Raw genomic sequence first — 18,957 nt, 5'->3', positions numbered from 1 at the left:
CGTTTTAAACTTCAGGCTAATTAAAATCTGTGAAAACAAATGAGTTTCAACATTTCCTCAACATGAATGTAGTAGTAAATACATTATAACAGGACGCGGCAGCAATGGTTTGAACGCGGTATATATCGGCTACCGAAAGTACACTGGTACTTATTATTTATTATATAGGGATTAGTTTGAGTCACAGGTTTAAGCGAAAGAGGAAGTACTAAAATTACAATCTTAATATTCTCTGGTTGTATGGTTGTAAGGAAATAAATAAAGAATTTACTGTTGAAGTGTAGTTTATTCTACGATAATTGTCCGAAATAATAATAATCTCTCCTCTTCCGGTTGGGGACGGAAGTTGTCTGCAGTTGTTTACATTCTCCGGGAGGTCCAGCTGACTGGAGAGCTGGAACGCTAGCGCTTTTCTCAAATAATGGTGATTGGGTTTGTGTGTCTAGAACCGTTTGAAGTGCACACCAGCCTGGTGCTGTCCGGGCCATGACTGCTGCTCGCTGCTGGTTCTTTGTGTGGGTAACGCTCCCCCTCCTGCTGCTGCGGTGGCCGTGGCTGCTGCCGGTCGAGGCGGAGCAGGTCGCTCTGGTGGAGGTTTTCCTGGAGCAGCGGTCGGGTGTCAGCTCTCTGCTCCAGGGGGAGGTGGTGGAGTCCAGTCGGGGCAGCAGAAGAAAAGACCACCGGGACGCGGATCGAGAGCAGCTGGAGGGAGAGCTGGTGCTGGTGAGGAGCTCCGACGGCGTTTTGCTCATTTATGATTAAAATGACATGTTTGATGAGTGGATCATGAAGGAAAGAGAAGGTTTTTTTAGTAGACGTGAGTAATTACTAAAAAAAAATTAAATATTACATTTAAAAAAACGACAGTTGCCAAAAAGAGCAAGCAAAAATATTTTGTCTGACAAACAGCGTTCCAATCAAAGTTATCAGATGACAGAAATGATGATAGAAATCTTTCTATACATGTAAAGTAAATGGTATTTGCAATTCTGTTATAATAAGCAACTGTTAAAATATAACTCACTACAGACCTCTATGGTAGTATATAAACATGATTTACATTGAGAAATAAAAAAACAGCGATGAAGTATGGCGTTTTGTTTAATAATAATACTGTCAGAATTTTTATGCTGATTAGACTCATTTTTTCATCCATCCATCCATCCTTCCATCTCCTCGTTGACAAGATGATCGCAGTAATCTTATCCACAGCTTCTTATCCACCTTAATGGTCACGGGTCTGCTGGAGCCTAACTCAGCTAGCTATGGACAAGAGGTGGGAACACCCCAGACAAGATGCCAGCTCATTGTGGAACAACACAAAAGACAAACAACAACTCACGCTCACTCACAAGCACCTACCGATGATTTGGTGTGACCAAATCACATGAGCATGAGGGGTTCTCTGTATTTGTGTGGCTCTACGATGATCTGGCTTTGAGCATGAGGTGTACCCCACCTCTTGCCCAAAGCCAGCCTTTTTCCCTTCAGGGAAGATTTCATTCACCTGACAGTGAATGTTAACACCCTCCTACAGTGGGACAATTGACTTCTAACAGTATTTAGTATGATTGTATAATTTTCCAGGCCAGTGTCTGATGTTTTATCTGTTTCTGTCCTCAGGTTCAGGATGAGGAACTGCAGATAAGCAGGGGAAAAGGAAAAGAAGATACCAAAGAGCAGAAGGTATGGATTGGGGTGGTGCCTGTAGAGATGGATGACAGCAAAGCCTCAACCGCAAACCAGGAGTCCTTTGCTGATGCAGTGGTCAATAAAGTAAGAAGTTCACTTGTCTCTGAATATATACAGAATTGTCTTCATACTGGCATTGACTGAAACCATGCATCCCCTTTTGTTGAAGATGAAGCGAGCACTGGTCCTCGGAGCATCTGCACTGATCATTCTGGCTCTCAACCAAAACGCACTCAGTGAGGTAAATCTGCACAAAGCTTATCGCCAACATGACCCTTGATAAATAATAAATTGTCTCTTTTTGTAATGCTTGTAACCTGAAAATCCTTCACTTTCTGTCATAGACCGATCTGTCTCAGGTGCTGTCCAAGCCCATCATTGTGATCCAGACATCTGAAAATGTCACCAAGTTAATTGGAGCTCTGCTTAGGTAGAGAACATTTTATTACAGATACTGACATCATGGGAAGAGATGTTTTCCCATGTGTAGCCGTTCGTACTTTGCATTGTGTTTCTTTTTACTCTTTGGATGATGAGTCAGCTCATGTGTCATCAACCTCCAGCAGTTTATCCATACCTGGCAATACACAAACCCTGTGCAAACGGAGATCATTATCTTCATACAAATAACCTATTGAAGGAAAAGACTAAATTAAACAGTCGTGGTGAAGCATAATGCTAGCCAAGCCATCACGACTGCCACTGATATTTTTCTAGCCTTATTAAGAAAGATTCTGATCCCACCTGCTACGAGCATGCAGCTCTCTCAGTCACAGACTGATGAGAGGTTCAGGTATGCACCCCATCACCACCAGGGTCCCATAGGGGGATCGCTAATAAACTAACAACCAATGACAAGTGGAAATAACAAACTCATGCATCTTTTATTTATGCAGTTTATGCATCAAAAGATTCATAAAACTTTCCACATGTTCAATCAGTTTTAGGCTTTTTCAAAAAATTATAGAACCTTCATTTATTCATTCATTCATCTTCGGAATGGCTTTATCCGCCGTAGCGGGTCAAGGGAATCTGGAGCTTATCCCAGCTGTCTTAGGGCGTGAGGCGACACCAGTGCGCGGCGAAGCCACACAGACAACCATGTACACACACACTCACTCCTACGGTCATTTGGAACTGCCAATTAACCTGAAGCACGTGTTTTTGGAGGTGGGAGGAAGCCAGAGAACCCGGAGAGAACCCGCGCAAACACAGGGAGAACATGCAATAAAAAAGTCTGTATTACCAGTGTATAACAAGAAAAAAGCTTAAAATATATTGAACTCTGACAGTTTTTGAATTTCAAAAGGTCCATTGCCTGTTTGTTGGATTTAAAACACAGGGAACATAATTATGAATATTTTATTCTATTTGTGCCTCTAGATCAACACACTGAGCCTTTTGAGTTCAGAAAGTCAGCTTTAAGTAAGATCCTTATTCTTGTTTACACATTCTTTCATATCAAACATACAGAGAGAGAGAGACACACACACACACACACACAGCAGCAAAATAGGAGTGCTGTTTGAATTTATATATTATACATACGATACATTTATTAATGTAGTGTTGGCACCAGAATTGTTCAGTGGTAGAGATATATATATAGATTGAATCAATTTGAAAATAAAATCCACCAATCCTTGCAAATTTATGTTATATTGTGATATTAACATGTTGCTTGTTGTCTCATCGTTAACAGTACAGCAAACGTGTAAAGTTTATTCTAAGTATTTCATGGCATGTCTACCTCCTGCTGGTTACTGACAGTATCAGGGTAGTGTGTGACTCAGTGTGGTGATGGAAGGTGCATTTGCGCTGAATGACTCTTTCTCTCTGTAGGGGCCTTCAAGCTACAGCAAAAATCACATACAGGACGATTCTACAGGGCAACCTGGTGAGCTCTTCGCTCAATCAGCTGACAGTGTGTTTCTCACTTGTTAGCACTCTGTGGTGAGTGAACAGATGACTGAGCTGACAGTGAGTGCATGCTGCTGTGTGTTCGGGCAGGGAGCCACACTCACACTGTGGTCCAGCTGCGGTCGATCTAGAGGAGGTCGCTACGGAGAGTGGCAAGGGGTCATCTGCACGGGGGAGACAAATTCTCAAGTCCAGGTAAGCCCACACCTGATAACACAGGATTCATGTGTTTCTCTAAAGCTTTAATCAAGTGATAGTGAACTTTTTTTTTTTTTGTAGGCATCACAGTGCGTTCACAAACAAGATTCTTTTTTTCTGAAAAACACTGCATAAAGTCGGATTAATTATCACAAGACTACTACTAACAGGAAAATTAGAAACATAAAAATCTCATTCCCTCAGAGTAAGGGAATTATTAATTATTAGTATTATTATTATTAATTATAAATACACCAAACATTCATTGGATTATATTTAGAGATTATTCATCAATGATTATCAATGGCAAAAATCGAGCAAAATTTTATACAATGGAAAAATAAGAGCAAGCCTTCAATTGAAAATGGACATTTTCCTGCAGAGGGGTTTACGCGATAAATGGTGGTCTTTATCCACTAGCTGTGTTTGTGTTTTTGTTGTTGTATTATGTATTTTGTTTTTTTAAGATCTAATGTGTCAGGTTATGTCCTACTCAGTAACATAATGGAAACTAAATAAAAAGTTTAAAAGAAATCTAACTACATCTAGTTAAAGTACATTATGAAGCTTAATTTGCTGCTTAGTGCTTATGTACATTTTCTCCTCTACAAAGGGAAGCATGTTTCATGTGTGATGCAGACTGATGATCAGTATTGTTTACTCTCGTACTGTCTAGAAGTACCTGCAGCAGCTGTGGGACACCGTCCTGCTCGTGGCTCTGATCCTCAGCACCGGTGTCATCGTTCAGGCTCGCTGGCAGTACCAGGACCAGCAGCTGAACGACGCCTTAGAGGTAGAGTACACCCGGGTTGTAGAGTTGTACAGTTGTAGATACTTTCACAAAGTATTTAAATTTTCTGCTTTACTTTATCTCATATTGTACATTTTACCACAATTTCTCCTCCTTACTCTGCAATTTCAGATTTGTATTTTAAAAGAATTTCCAGTTTATGGTGTTTACGAATTATATGCCAAGATGAAATGAAACAAATAACTTTACTTAGTCAGGGAGGACCCCTGCCCCATGATGTTGTTACTGCTTTTGCTTAAGTAGAGAATATGAGTACTTCTCCATTACTGCTTGGGATTCGTCTCAGTATTCCTCCTATCATGTCTTGTACTATCATAATGTTCATCCACAGATGTGGTGGGAAACCACGTACAGTGTATGACATGTTATGTAACGTTGTGCTGTGTTGTATTCCTCAGCTACTTCCTAAACAAGTTGTTCTGAAGAGAATGTCGTCTCTGAAGACAAAAAGATACCGTCAGCCTGAACTGTGGTGCGACCCGTCCCAGTCGGGAGAGACGGACAACTGTGCCGTCTGTTTGGAGCCGTTCAACAACAACCAAGTCAGCCAGCGCTCTTACCGGTGACGTATTTAAAGCAGTTACGAAGGCAGTGATTTGATCCAGACTGTCTGTGTGTGCCTCAGTGTCTGCGGGTGCTGCCGTGTCTCCATGAGTACCACAGAGACTGCATCGATCCCTGGCTTCTGCTGCGGCACACCTGTCCTCTGTGCAAACGCAGCATCCTTAGTGAGTTCACACAACCAGGAACAGTTACACAACCCTGTCTGTTGATGTTTGACTCGAGATTGATAAGTTAACACCGGACTGAATCACAGTAATCAGATTACTTCACAGCAAGGGGGTGATGGTTGGATGTTAATACCAGGAGTTGTGTATGTAAGCTGTCATGTAGTTAATCGTTTATATTTTAATTTATTTATTTTATTTCCATGCAGCTACAAACATCATTGGTAATTCCTTCATCTCATTCAATGAGTTGATGGAATTTTATCCATTTTATCTAAAATGAAAAGCTAAAATGCAATAAAAAGAAAAATGATTCAACCCCTGTTTTCAATGAACAGATCAAACAAGAATAATTTAAATAGGTACATTTAATATAACAGTTATTAGACTGGGTTTTTGAATTATAACATGCATGAAATTTTACTACTAGTGTCTGCAGTCTCAAAGTTTGTTAACCTCTCTTGAAGGGAAACTTTTGCTCATGATATGTGGCTTTTTACCAGCCTCTGGCAGCAACCCAAAGGGATCTTAGCTTATTCTTAACCCACAAAGGCCTCCAGTTCTTTAACATTGTTGGGTTTATGTACAGCAACTGCATTCTTCAAATCTCACTTGAAAATGTCTATGGGAGTAGAGTTAAAAAACTGTGACAGCCTCTCAGAAAAGTTCCATGGCTTCCTGTGGAACCAAACCGTGGTACACACTGCAATCTGAATGAGATCATTGTTCTTTATGAATGCCCAATCACAGCCAAGCTTCAGCTTCCTCACAGATATTCAGATGGTTTCTTCTCGGATTTCCCGATACTTAATGGAATCCATCATTCCCTTTACTCACTGCAGATTTCCAATGATCGAGGAATCAAAACAGCCTCCAACCACAAAAGAATCATAGCCAGAATCCACTGTCACTGTGTTCTTTTCAGCATACATGTCATTCTTTCTGCTCCAGAAATGCTGCTGATCCATTGGCCCAAACAGTTTGGATATTATTTCCTTGGTCCACAGAACAGCATCACTAATTTTCTGTCATATCTAGATTCGAGCCATGAGCCGTGTGTGTGTAATTAAAAAAAATTTTTGAATTTCTTTCCAGGTAATGTGTGCAAAGACAGTTAACAGTTGCCTCCTTTTCTGGGACAGCGGGTCTGGAAATCAAGTTTCATCTCTTCCTCAGTGACACAATAAGCTGTTCTTACTGACCTCATGCTTCCACCTGCCAGCACTGCATTGTGGGACGTATATAAACTTCTCACAGCAGCTAGCTGGCTGTCTGGGATGTGGAGCCGTAAGATTTTTACAAGTACAGTAATGGTACTGTCTTGCGTGTGAACAGTATTTCTTCCTGGGATCATGTTACTGTACAATTATGGAAGTGGTTGTTAGTATATGTTATATTCAGCAGTGAATATGTGACCAATGACAATTCTGCTCAATTTGACTTTTCACTCCTGCTTTTGTGGGGGGGGCAACAGTGAGGAAACGAGACCTTTGTTTTTTAAGCAGCAAACACTCCTGAGTGAGCAGAAAGTCAGTCATTGCTTTTAGTAGCATGTAGGTCCAAATGATGTCAGTAATTCTCTTACTGGATTAGCAGAGTATAAATGTGACCAATTTCAACCAGTGTCAAATGTCATACTTGTTATTTATTAGTTGTGGAGGTTTTGTACTTGTGGTCCAGATTTAGCTGCATTGGTCGTTATCAGCTGTGGAGTGTTTACGCTTGGCCTTACAGTAATAATGAAGAGTGAAAGAAAATTATATCACAGAAAAACTCAAAAATTATACTTGAGAGCACAGTTGAATGATTGTCCTTTGATTGTTTTTATGTTCTTCCTTATAGCTCTGTGAAGTCGAAATCAGTTATATTAGTTTCATATAAAACAAGAATTTATTTATGTCAGCTAATTCCACATCCTGTGATAAAACACGTCTTTATACTTCGACTTACTTCCTGCTCTTATATTATTGTATCGAAGCACAATTGATTACAATCTTATTTGGGTTGCAAGAAAACGATACCATTCTCATGTTTGTGTGGTAGAACGCAAACCACCAGCCAGGGATAAATTAGGTCATCTTTGTATTAAGACTGAAAATGGACAAACAGCTAGTCAAACTGTCCAAACCTAATAACATAACAAGACTCAATAATGAATAAAATGGTGGGTAGTAGTTGAAGGGCGTAGGTCCCAGGTTCTCCCTGTAGACGGACAACCTCCTAGGGTCTGTTTCGGTCAGTATTTTTATAGCCAATGTGTCCCAACATTAGGTGAAAATAATTCTCAACACTGATGAAAATAATTTTATTCAAATTTTGAATCCAAGCAGTGCAGACGTACATACAAGCATCTCCACTTAATAATATGAAACTAAAGTCAGTCAAATCATAGACTCAGGCTTTTACCCGAAGAATGTTAAAACCTCATTTATTTTTTGCCTTTTCTTTACTGTCAAATGTGAAAACGTGCGTTTTGTTTCAAAATGCTCTAGTAGATCTTTTGCCTTTGAAGAAAACAATGTGCATGAAAACAAATAGAACTTCCTGGAGCCATACTGAAAGACCAAAAGGCCTCTCTGTGCACTTGCTTCCAGACACAGCAGCATTATTATGAGATGGTCATAGTTGTTTTATTCCTCTCGACCTTTTTAAGAAGACTGAGAAACTGGTGTGAGCACGGTGATGACACTGAATGCCTGCACATGAATGCACCATGCAAGCAGTCTGCACACTAGTTTCTGATAAAGGACAGTCTTCCACTGATGTCCACACTTGATCACTATGTCAGCAGTTGTTCTTCCAGCAATAGAGGGAAGCTCAGTCTCTGTAAAATTCTGGATGTCACTTTATTTTATTCCTGTTTCCTCATTATGATGATGTCAAAGATCAGTAGCTCTGGATCTTTATACACCATTTTGTTACTTGGCAAAAATAAAAATCTTATTCTTGTCCTCAGTCTCTGGCTTTGGTTTTTATGGAGCTAAAAAATAAAATCATTTGGGTGACGAGATGAACGTCTCCTGTGCTCATGAAGTAAAACAGCTGTTCATTCTCAACAGCATTTGACAAGATGTTTGGCAAAGTCTGATGACAGAAGGCAAACATGTGGCCTTGACAAACAGAACTGTGGAACTCTTCAATTCTTTACACCTTCATAATTCAGAATGATGTTAGAAGTTACGGGTTACAGGACAGACAGCTGGCCCCTTTCTTCTTTCTCTTCACTCACACTCTGCTGTCTTCTTGTCATCCCTCCCTCCTATCAGTCCCGTCAGCGCCTTGCGTTCGGGAAGCACGGCACCACCCAACGGGTCAGGAAGGTATCATGCCTTTGTTCCTCTTGCGGTCAGCCATCGTTCGGCGGTTGTGGTTTGACACGCGGCTCTTGTTGGCCTCTTTTTTGCGTCGGTCCAGCATTGTTTCCAGGGTTTGCCCTTGGCCTTTGGGTTTGCCCGCCACGTTGCTGGGATGCTCGGGTCGAAAACTGGAAGAAGAATGAAGGGACGTCAACAGGAGCATCAGGAGCCAGCAGGTGAACATTCTACCTGTGCTTTGTCACCAATTCATTTTTGATAAGCATGTGTATGTTCATACAAAACACATTCTGTTTAAACCTTGCTGAGACCAATCCAAATTTGTTTTCATCTGCACCGTATATTACATTGTCTCAGACTAAATACATGATATATGGAAATCATAGATGCAAAAAAAGTTATTTTTGGACTGAGAAAAGGGAAAGAAAACAACACAGTATTTTATTTTTATGAAGAATCTTTAGAAGAGAAAGAAGCTGTTCAGAGTGAGAAATAGATTATTTACCCTTTCCTTTGTTGCATGGCAGCTCTTCTAGCTTCAGCCCTCTCCCTCAGCAGAGCCGGATCCTGCACAAACTGGTCCCTGTTCACGTTGATCTGAATACAAATGGATTAAAGTGTCAGTACATTGTTGAAAAGTTATAAGGAAGGCGTTTCATTTCAAGAATTAATCAGGCACTGTTTGACAAACAAATGCTGGACTAAAATTTATTTGGAAGAACAGTGCTTCGCTTGTAACAGGGCCAGAAGATACCATTGTAATGCATTACTTTTGGAGAAGCATGCACTTATTTGTGGCTGTAGATCACAGATTATCAAGAAATCTTTTTAAGTTTTAAGAAATGTTCAATAATTGCTGATTATTAAAACAATTACAAGTTCAAAATGAGTCTCATCCATTAGGTCTCAGACAATCACTGAAGGTAGTCAACATGTACTGTATATAACATGTACAATGTATCACTTTCTGTCCAGTGCTTTGTTTCTCTGTGATGTCAATAGCTTTTATTTAAATTAAATAAATAGGATACTGTAAGAATGGACTCCAAAACTGTTTAAATACAGAAAAATCAAGTTCATGTTTAGGATTAAAACCCCATCACTGAGCTTAGGGTCAAAACTATCTTCCTTCTTAAATGCTGAATCTGCTGTTTGAATGGTTTTAAGTACCGGTAATGTTTCTTCCTCCCCTTCATCGTCATCCTTTTCATCATCCCCCCTTCTGTTTGTTTGTTTGAGTACCTGTGGGATTGTGAAAGGTCTGCAAGAAAATAGCAAATGACATTAAAACCATTTACTGACATATGAAAAGCTTTTTTCAAGTTCTGCTTCTGTAAGTGTCTGATTCACCTTCTGTTCAACAGACTGTCTCCATCTAGGTCATTTGCGCCCACTTGGTTCATGTCGTAGGTGTCGTCGTACTCGTCATCGTAGTCGTCCAGGCTGTAGGTAGCTCCATTCTCACCCGGTTCAATGACAACCTCATCCACCACCGTCTCATAGGTCTGGTAACGAGCTCTCTGCTCTGCGACGTGCTGCTTGTCATTCAGCATCTCTCGAACATTCTCACCTTTCCTGAATGAGGACAAAAGTAACACATTTTCAGATAAATAATTTCATCAAGTCGGCACCTTTCCTGGGTTTTAATGTACTGTACACAGATATCAATGAGATAAAGAGTCAGTCTTGTCACCAGGTTTTTTTATTACCATTATTAAATCTTCCATTAAGAAAAACGAGTCCTGAACTTTAAAACATCTGATCAATAAGTGTATCCCGGCTTTCTCACCTCCTGCCCTTCCAGATGCGGGACATGTCCACCTGGTCCCTCCGAAAGACGTCAAACTCGTCATCATCAAACACGTTGGATCTGGTGTTCATCACATCTGGAAGCTCCTCTTTCACTGGCCTGAAAGGACACAACAGGAACAGAATGACATAAAGCATAAACCGAATGCTAACCTCATAAGCCAAAACTCCATTTGCTTCAAAATGCTCTGATGAACAATAAATTAAGGATTTATACGATTCCACAAGTTAAAAATACTTTTGATCAATTATTTATCAGAGATTCTAAAGAATGTGCTGATTTTCTCCTTTAATATTGATGTGAAATGTCTTGATTAATATTTCATTCTATATTAAACACATTTGATTGTGACTCAAATAATCTGTGGTTATTTATAAAGATAAATAAGCATTTTTACAGCCTTTTTGGTTTATTAACATCCAAAATATTCAAATCCTAAGCAGGATATCAATATAAACTGAAAGATGTAAATGTGTTTATTGCTTTTTGAGAAATATGCAAATGATTCTGCAAATTGTTACAAATCTTTTAGAAATATTTACAGGTCATGAAACAAAAACGTTTTTCAACAGACAGTGCCCGAGAATGCCAGGAATGTAACCTACATGGTAGAAAATGTTGCCTTTATACGAAAAAAGTGGTCCTGTATTTGGAATTACCTCGGCATAGCTCGGTCTAGTTTGTTCAGGCTGGGGGCCAAACGGTCCTCGAGGATGTTGTTGATGACCAGCTCAGAGTTGTAGTCGTACTCCTGCAGGCAGGCCAGCAGAAAACCTTCACCCAAATCAGGCAGCAGGTCCTTGATACATGACAGCAGAGATTCCAGCGCAGCCCCGCTCACTGAGCACACTGCACCCTAAAATAACAACATCAAAGTCAGGCCTGCTCTTTCGTTATGAATTTTATCATCCATTACCACACAAACTAACTTCATTGATCTATGACCCAGCACCCAAAGTGGTCCTACTCAGTCATTTTCTTTGCTACATTCAGTCCCCAGCAACTAAAACTACTACAGCAAAAAAATAAAAAAATAAAATCACACAACTTTTTTAAAAAATCCCTGGCATTTCTCAGTTTGATCCGGAGGTGTGTGTTTGATGTTCGGTTTTATTGCTGTGTTCGGCTTTGTATAACTATCCTGATATTTTAAAAAACTCCTTTTGCATTTTACGTTGCCCATTTTTGTGTTGAATGTCATTCGGGTGTAACTAGTTGATGTGAAGTACTGTACTCTGATCTGTGACAGCTAGCACAACAAAGGCTGTTCACAGCTTTGCTCATTTTCTATTAGGCCCATCAACATATTAACAGACATGGAAATACTGGCCGAATGATCAGTCACCTCCAAAACCATGCAGCTTAGGTGAACCTATCACACCAAATAGTCTGTAGGTTTGAGTGTGCGTATGAATAATTGTTTTTCTTTCGTGTGGCCCCACAATGAGCTGGCATCTCATCCGGGTTGTACCCCGACTCTCACCCACAGCCAGCTGTGATAGCCTCCAGCAGACACGTGACCCACGAGGTGGAGAAGCGGCTATAGACGAGATGTTTGTGGTCATACAGGAAGACTGATGCATTCATTCATCCATCTTCTTGTATTCGTACTAACAAGGAAACATTCTCGAGGCAAACCAGGCATTTACGTCTGCTTTCAGTGAAAAAATATCGCAATTTTCACCTTTCCTTGAAATCACGGTCTTCGATGCCAACATCCCATTTTCTACTTGAAGTATTCCTTACAGTTGAACTATCAGCAAATTTCACAAGGCATAGGCTGTAATTGGTCCAATATTCAGTCTTTTTCTCTGATGGTTTACGGCAGTGGACAGACGTGTGACACGATTCTGCCCTCATGAGTTGATAAAAGCAACTGCATGCTCAATTTGTGTGCTGTATATCAGGCCAAATATAACACATTTTTAGACAAAACGCATGGGCCATATGAAATACAACCATCAGCCATGATTGGCAAGTAGAGCAAATTTTGGACACGCTGGTTTTTGATACTTTTGTTCATCTGTGGAAGTTCACATGTGCTACAGGAAACTGTAACACATAAATGACAATATATCCATCCATCATGATAATTCTTCAGTAAACAAGCACATGACATCTGAAACTATTTGTGTAACCAGTGGTGATTAACAGGTCATGATAAGATATCTTATAATAATATGATTACTCACATTGTGTCCTTTTTGGGGGAGATCCAAGATGGCCGCTGCTCCCCTCAGGTCATCTCCTCCTTCTGTCTCTTGGTCATCCTGAACTTTGAAGCCATCTGTGAAAGCAGCAGCGCCGACTCCTCCACCCTGATAGTTAGAGGCTGAGGGGACCTGGTGCTGAATCTGGTTCTGTGGTCTCCGTCGCCCGACGCTATCCCAGGCACTCTCCACCCCCTGGAGCAAGTAGGATGTTCGGGTCTCATCGCTGAGAGAAGCAGACAGTAAAGGAATGAAACCCCTGAATGCAGCAGTGAAGCTTTGAGATGTCTCTTCATGTTGGATGTCTGTCCATGACAGCTGGCTGTCAAAGGCAGAGACACTAATGACTTATAGCTCTGATTTCCAGTTACAGTATTGTTTTATCAGCTGATTATTATTTTGTGATGAATTAATCAACCATTAGGTAACACTTTACAAGGAGAGAAAGATCTCTAAAGGTTGGCCAGATGGAGGGATCAAGATGGAAAAGACATGCAGCAGGTTAGGGTGATTAAGGATTGAGATGGAAATGTGTCAACTGGTGCCAGCAGTGGACTGGGTACAGTGTACCTCTTATCTTTAAGAAGACACTCTAACCTATATGTCATTTTTGTGTTTATGAAATACAGGCCAACAGTTTTGTCTTGATTTGCTATGATGGAATTTTTTATGTAGGACACGAAACAGGATGCTATCTCAAGAGCCCATTTGTACTGTTTTTTGCTTTCAAGCTAATAAGGATACATGATGGGGAGGGCCTGCTGCAGGAGGCTGATGTCATCTACAACAGGGAACAGCTCATCGAAGTCTGACAAGAACCTAAACAAACAAACAAACAAACAGAACACACGTTTTTATAGTAACAAAAGAGCGTTGAATACCCCGACTATAAATAGCTACCTTTTCTCAGTTAAAAAAGATGTGTAAAGTTGAAGGAGCTCCTCTGCATCTGTTTGCATGTTTTCCCCACTGCAAGATGACAAATATCAAACAGCATTAAAACACTTCAATGTTAATCTTGCTGACACATATTGAGATACAGGACATCTCACCCCTCCAGAATTGGCTGTAAGCATCTGTGATGCAGCAGCAGGTGAGCCGTCTCCACCATCTTGCGACAGGAGTGTGACAGCCTCTTCCACAAGTCCTGCTGAAGACTAAAGAACAGGGTTTTTTTCTTCAGAAAGTGGTTCTCATTTTTCGCCTTTTGCACTTATGTTTGCCTTTTTTAGAAAATAATAGATGCAGCATTGATTCACCTTTTATTATCAAAGTTTCTTTTCCTCAATGCTTTCTCGAGGTCAGGCACAGCAGTTTCATAAAATGAGGCGAGTCTGAAAGGAGGAAAAACAAAATGATCGCGACATTTTTGAGAATACGTGGCTCGATGTAAGCACAGGTAATACCAGTCTAGGTCATCTGTCTACCTGCTGAGGAAGCCATGCTCATGAAAGCTGGGGCAGCCAGCAGGGAAGATATCCAAGAAAGTATGGATGGTGGTGGTTGAGTCACAGAGATACAGAATAAGATCTACAAACTCCTGTAAAATAGAAGAAAACACATTCCACTAAGCATTCTTGACACAACAAGAAAATCACTTCACTGAGTATTCAGAGTATTAGGTCCAATTTTAATCAACCATAATTTTATTGTCACTCAAATGACGTAATGATGAGCAGATGTGTGTCTGTCTGACCTGTTCCTTCATTGTCATTGGTGTGGGTTTGTTTGCGCTCAGCTTCATCGGCTCAGCGGCGGTGGCTCCTTCAAAGTCAAGGCCACACTTATTCAGGATGGTGTCAAACACCTGAGGGCGATAAAGAATTATTTGCATTCTCACAGATGAGACATTTACAATATCTTGTAATCAGAGTGTTATTTTTTGTCTGTTGTGTCATGAACTCATTTTGATGCCCTACTAAACACAAAAATCCACGACTATTATTATTAGAATTATTTTTGAACCACTTCTCTATTATTATTTATTTATTATACTTTCCATACAGATAATAAATATACTTAATCTGTCTTTTAAGTCTTACCTCTAACACAGTGGGCACCGCCTCCATAAGGTCACTGTAGTATGATGGTTGCTGTGTAAATATGTTCTCTGAAAAAATATTATTGAAGATATTATTTATACTGTAGATAAAGAGTAACAAACAAAAACATCTATGTCACACACACACACACACACACACACACACAAATAAAAATTACTTTGCAATGACTTAAACAACCTCCTAACATGCAATTTACCGATCATCTTATGCAGCAGCTGGCTGTTTCCCTTTCCAAAAAGCACACATAGATCCAAAATTTTGGGAATGTCAAACAGGAAGTTGTTATAGATTATTTCTCCAAACACAGCCGGGGTGATGAAGTGCTCCTGCAAAATAGAAGCACAAGACAACAGGTTACATATATGATGTCACTCCTCTATGCAGTAAATTTATCAAAAGTATAACAGGTATTTGGACAGATGAGTGCACAAATTCATTGTCTGGGGTTCATATAAAGGTGCTGCTACTACCTTGGATTCTTTGTGTGTAGCCATCCTGACGAAGATAAAGAAAACTGCCCTGTGAATGGAGCGCTGCATATCAGTCACTGCTGGAGAGGAGGGCAGGGCAGCAAGGTCGAGGCTGCGGGGAGCATGATGCAGGTATGAATCAAGGCATCTGTGTAGAGACTCATCAAAAACCGCCTGATGAAGAAAACAGACCAAACCAGCGTGGAGGGAGAGGAAGTTCATGTGAAAAAAACAGAAAAATCCTAGCAGCCATTAATTATGATATGCTGGATTTACATTTTAACTGATGTATATCTTTGTGGTTAATCATACATTAAGAGGTCTGAGTCTAAGAGAGGTACTTTTGTTAACAGTTCCTCACCTGGCACCAGAACTTGTCATGTGGCAGTGAAAGCAGCCACTCCAGGTCCTCTGTGATGAATTTGGCATGTTCTAAGAACTCCTCCACATCAGCGGGAGAGCTGTCTTCAGGTGGGGGCTTGTAAGGCACAAAAAAGCGTTCCTCTTTCCTGGCTGGGTGCTGTTGTTAACAAAGACACCAGATTCTGTTTCTGATTAAACGTCTGATTGTCCATGGAGTACCACTGACTGCTGTTTGAAAGTGATTTGGGTACAACTGAATCGTTTGTCTCACCAATGCAGGCAGTGTACGTTCCTTTCCTTGTGGGTCTGCCTCTGTCACCTGTTGCTCGTCCAATGGCACCCGGGCACACGCCATTGCTTCTCCTTCTGAAGATCCTTGTACCAAATTTTCAAGTTAACAGAAATTCAAATTTCGTTTTACTCTTGTATATTAATTATTCTGTTAATATGTTATCTCTTATCAGGGACATATAACCCAACATTAATAGTTACACACATAAAAGGCTGAACAGGTTATAGAGTTTATTTCATTTTACAAGCTTAGCCTTCACCTTTCCCGTCATGCTCTGCTGTAAACAATGCTGTTGTATAAATGTGGCATTAATACAATAGGATACTGTTCAGAGTTCGCTCTAAATTTACAGCCTTTATTTACAGCTCAGTAAACAACATCGGCGCATTATTATTCAGAGTTGGATCCAAGCCTCCAGCTAGTGGACAACCTCCCCTCTGCACAGCACGCAAAGCTAGCTATGTATGCTAGTTTGTATGAATCAACGATAATTACTAGTTTCAATTGGTAATAATGTTGTAATTTGTAATTCACTAACGTTACAGCTCCATATATTACTTTAGCTCAGCCCCCCCCCCCCCCCAAAAAAAAAAACAACAGTCTGAGATAAGCTGCTATCTAATAGTTACCTACAATTTCCCCAAGTTCGCACAGCTGACAGCTCGTCAGTGAACTGAGACGGACAGATTATAACGCGGCTAACAAGCTAGTTAGTGTGTTAATAACCGGCCTTATGTCACCTGTACAAAACAGGTACACATGAAGACATTACTCAGTTCTTCTCACCACTTAATGAAGGTGTTTTGTTTGTTTTTTTCAAGCCATCACAACAGAATCGTCACGGTTTTAAAGCGTTTCAGCATCCAAGCGTCTGCAGATCACCCGTTCTGGTCCCGGAAGTGACGTTTATATTGACCGAACGTTGCGTCACTAAACAAGGATTTATGAATGTCGGTAGCGCCCTCTTGTGGCCCGTTGTTTTACCGTCATAGTGATAGTATAACTTGGTTAAAAGTTTCAAATAAAGTAGATTTTTTTTGGAGAAGAAACCGGATTCATTCATCCATCTTCAATAACAGCTTCTTCCGGTGTCGCGGGGTTGCTGGAGCCTATCCAAGCTGACAGGGTATACTCCAGGCACGACGCCGGTACACCACAGAGCCACAGACAGAGAAACAGACAGAGAAACAGACAGAGCGACAGACAGACAGACACACACACACACACACACACACACACACACACACACACACACACACATACATACACATACACACACTCACACCTACGGACAATTTGAGATCAAACAATTCAACTAAATTGCATTTTTTGGAGGAGGGAGGAATCCGGAGATCCCAAGAGAACCCACTCAGACACATGGAGAACATCTCCCTCTTGCTGTGCGGCCACAGCACTACCCACTGCACCGCTGTGCAGTGGTACTAACTGGTTTTAAATTGTCATGGATCCCTGAGAACACACAGAAGACAAACAACCACCCTCATACAAACCCACACCCACGAGTGACCCGGTAATGATCAACTCACCTAAGGTGCAAAGCGGATGTGCAGGAAAATAGTAGGATATGGTGGTGCTCGTTTCTTCAAATCTCCGAATATTGGGAAGTTGAGGACTACCTGTACATCTAATTGAGTGGTTTGAAAACAATGGGCCAATTTCTGACTTGCTTTGATTGTTCATTCATTTATTGCTTTGATTGTTGGTTGACTTTAATGTGTTGTTTAGTCCCCTTTCTACAATACAAACTGATAACTGATCAAAAGATGAAAGGATGAAAAGAACGTCAAAGGTCCCGGATGAAAGAAAAAAGATCCTGGTATCAAAGGAACCTGGACATCATAGCTGCAGCTCTGTGAAGTTTAACGGCAGCACCTACTGTTGGAAGTTGAAAAGTACAGACAGAATGACCGTCAAAGATTTTATCAAGCCAAAGAAAGCACAGAAAGTTGGAGGGAAAGCTAAGAAGAGAAAGTTGTCTTTAGAAAAGTCACCTCAGGCTGCAGAGGAGAATAACAAGAAGGAAGAGATGATCACTTTGTCTCTGACGGTGAATGGATTCATTCTCAGATCTGACACATGAGGCATTAGGCTTACTAAAAATGAGCTCCCATTAGTTATGAATCTTCAGCCTTATGTCAAATCCGAGCTCCTGATACTAAAGTTGAAAAAAAAAAATCATGTTTTTGAAACAGGACGAGCTTAAGATGGAGGAGAGGAACACCGTTGTGAACCAGCGGGAGCTGAATGAAAGCTGGAGGTCCTTTCACCATCAGACTCAAGCCGCCAAGCTGCGTAATGATGCCACAATGGCCAGTCAGAGGCTCCAGAACCAGATAGACCACGTGGACAGCATCATAGAGGTAATCCTCAATCTGACCCGCCCCACTGTCCCACAACATACGTGAACTCTCAGCCTCACTTCCTGTTTGCTCTGCAGAACCTGAAGATCTGCTTGCAGGAGGCGAATCCCCGGTCGGATCACATGAGGCAGCTTCACCTGCAGAACATGCAGCGTGTGCAGACTCTGTACAGACAGCAGCTGATGTGGTTGAAGCGGCAGTATGAAAACCTTACCACCACTTCCAGATCTGATAAGTCAAGTCTGAGAACCTGAAAAGTCACTTAGCAATCACACCTGACACACAGGTGACGTCAGTGCCCGAAAATGTCCGCCAAAAAACACGTTTGACACTCGAATATTTATTCTTCTGTTTTTTCTTTATTCGAGAATATAAAGAAGTTTATATATTGTATATGTTAATTAATCACCCCATCTCTACTTTTGTTGCTTTTGTTTTTCTTTTGTTACAAATGTACCTGGAGGGATTGTCCTCATCTCGTCCACGGAACCATGTTTTATGTACAATGACAATAAAATTAATTTATTCATTCCCTCATTCATTCATTTTTTCTAAGTGGAGGGGGGGGGGTTCATTTTTTAAAATACCCAGCGGCATGTGGACATGTGTCAAGACGCGGTTGGAGGTCTGCTGATACAACAACATAGTGATCATCATCCTTTGGCCTAGGCTGTCCTGGTGCAATGTGCACTTATGGACATCCCT

General features: G+C 40.8%; 2 protein-coding genes across 4 annotated transcripts; one reads left to right on the top strand and one right to left on the bottom strand.

Moving 5' to 3' along the window:
* Positions 1-285: 285 nt before the first annotated feature.
* rnf215 (ring finger protein 215) lies at positions 286-7,495 on the top strand. The gene is made up of 10 exons (XM_068311235.1): positions 286-723; positions 1,624-1,776; positions 1,862-1,933; positions 2,037-2,122; positions 3,535-3,589; positions 3,703-3,807; positions 4,487-4,603; positions 5,020-5,163; positions 5,247-5,349; positions 6,445-7,495. The coding sequence occupies exons 1-10, from the start codon at positions 487-489 to the stop codon at positions 6,465-6,467; spliced, it is 1,095 nt and encodes a 364-aa protein (XP_068167336.1). The 5' UTR covers positions 286-486; the 3' UTR covers positions 6,468-7,495.
* Positions 7,496-7,640: 145 nt separating this feature from the next.
* ascc2 (activating signal cointegrator 1 complex subunit 2) lies at positions 7,641-16,776 on the bottom strand. Of its 3 annotated transcripts, none has more exons than XM_068311231.1 (19): positions 16,658-16,776; positions 15,851-15,954; positions 15,578-15,736; positions 15,217-15,390; positions 14,943-15,072; positions 14,726-14,793; positions 14,380-14,490; positions 14,111-14,223; positions 13,943-14,017; positions 13,736-13,840; positions 13,584-13,652; positions 13,428-13,502; positions 12,666-12,909; positions 11,133-11,329; positions 10,453-10,572; positions 10,014-10,238; positions 9,834-9,924; positions 9,169-9,260; positions 7,641-8,833 (listed from the first exon to the last, which is right to left on the bottom strand). In XM_068311231.1, the coding sequence occupies exons 2-19, from the start codon at positions 15,932-15,934 to the stop codon at positions 8,662-8,664; spliced, it is 2,304 nt and encodes a 767-aa protein (XP_068167332.1). In that variant the 5' UTR covers positions 15,935-15,954; positions 16,658-16,776; the 3' UTR covers positions 7,641-8,661. The 3 variants fall into 3 exon arrangements, with proteins under 3 accessions (XP_068167332.1, XP_068167334.1, XP_068167335.1); XM_068311233.1 differs by having other exon boundaries at positions 15,851-15,945; positions 16,658-16,759; XM_068311234.1 differs by lacking the exon at positions 16,658-16,776 and having other exon boundaries at positions 15,217-15,328; positions 15,851-15,945.
* Between the last annotated feature and the right edge of the window lie 2,181 nt (positions 16,777-18,957).

Source organism: Antennarius striatus, chromosome 3 (assembly GCF_040054535.1).
Source record: "Antennarius striatus isolate MH-2024 chromosome 3, ASM4005453v1, whole genome shotgun sequence".
NCBI lineage: Eukaryota > Metazoa > Chordata > Actinopteri > Lophiiformes > Antennariidae > Antennarius > Antennarius striatus.
Note: the sequence above shows the minus strand (reverse complement) of the source record. Positions and strands in the feature narration are given on the sequence as shown.

Coding starts and splice junctions, on each gene's coding strand:
- rnf215 (XM_068311235.1), top strand. CDS start 487: ATGACTGCTGCTCGCTGCTGGTTCTTTGTGTGGGTAACGCTCCCCCTC. Junction 3,590..3,702: donor CGATTCTACAGGGCAACCTG/GTGAGCTCTTCG, acceptor GTGTTCGGGCAG/GGAGCCACACTCACACTGTG. Junction 4,604..5,019: donor AGCTGAACGACGCCTTAGAG/GTAGAGTACACC, acceptor TGTATTCCTCAG/CTACTTCCTAAACAAGTTGT.
- ascc2 (XM_068311231.1), bottom strand. CDS start 15,934: ATGGCGTGTGCCCGGGTGCCATTGGACGAGCAACAGGTGACAGAGGCA. Junction 14,224..14,379: donor CAATGACAATGAAGGAACAG/GTCAGACAGACA, acceptor TCTATTTTACAG/GAGTTTGTAGATCTTATTCT. Junction 8,834..9,168: donor GCCATGCAACAAAGGAAAGG/GTAAATAATCTA, acceptor TTCTTCTTCCAG/TTTTCGACCCGAGCATCCCA.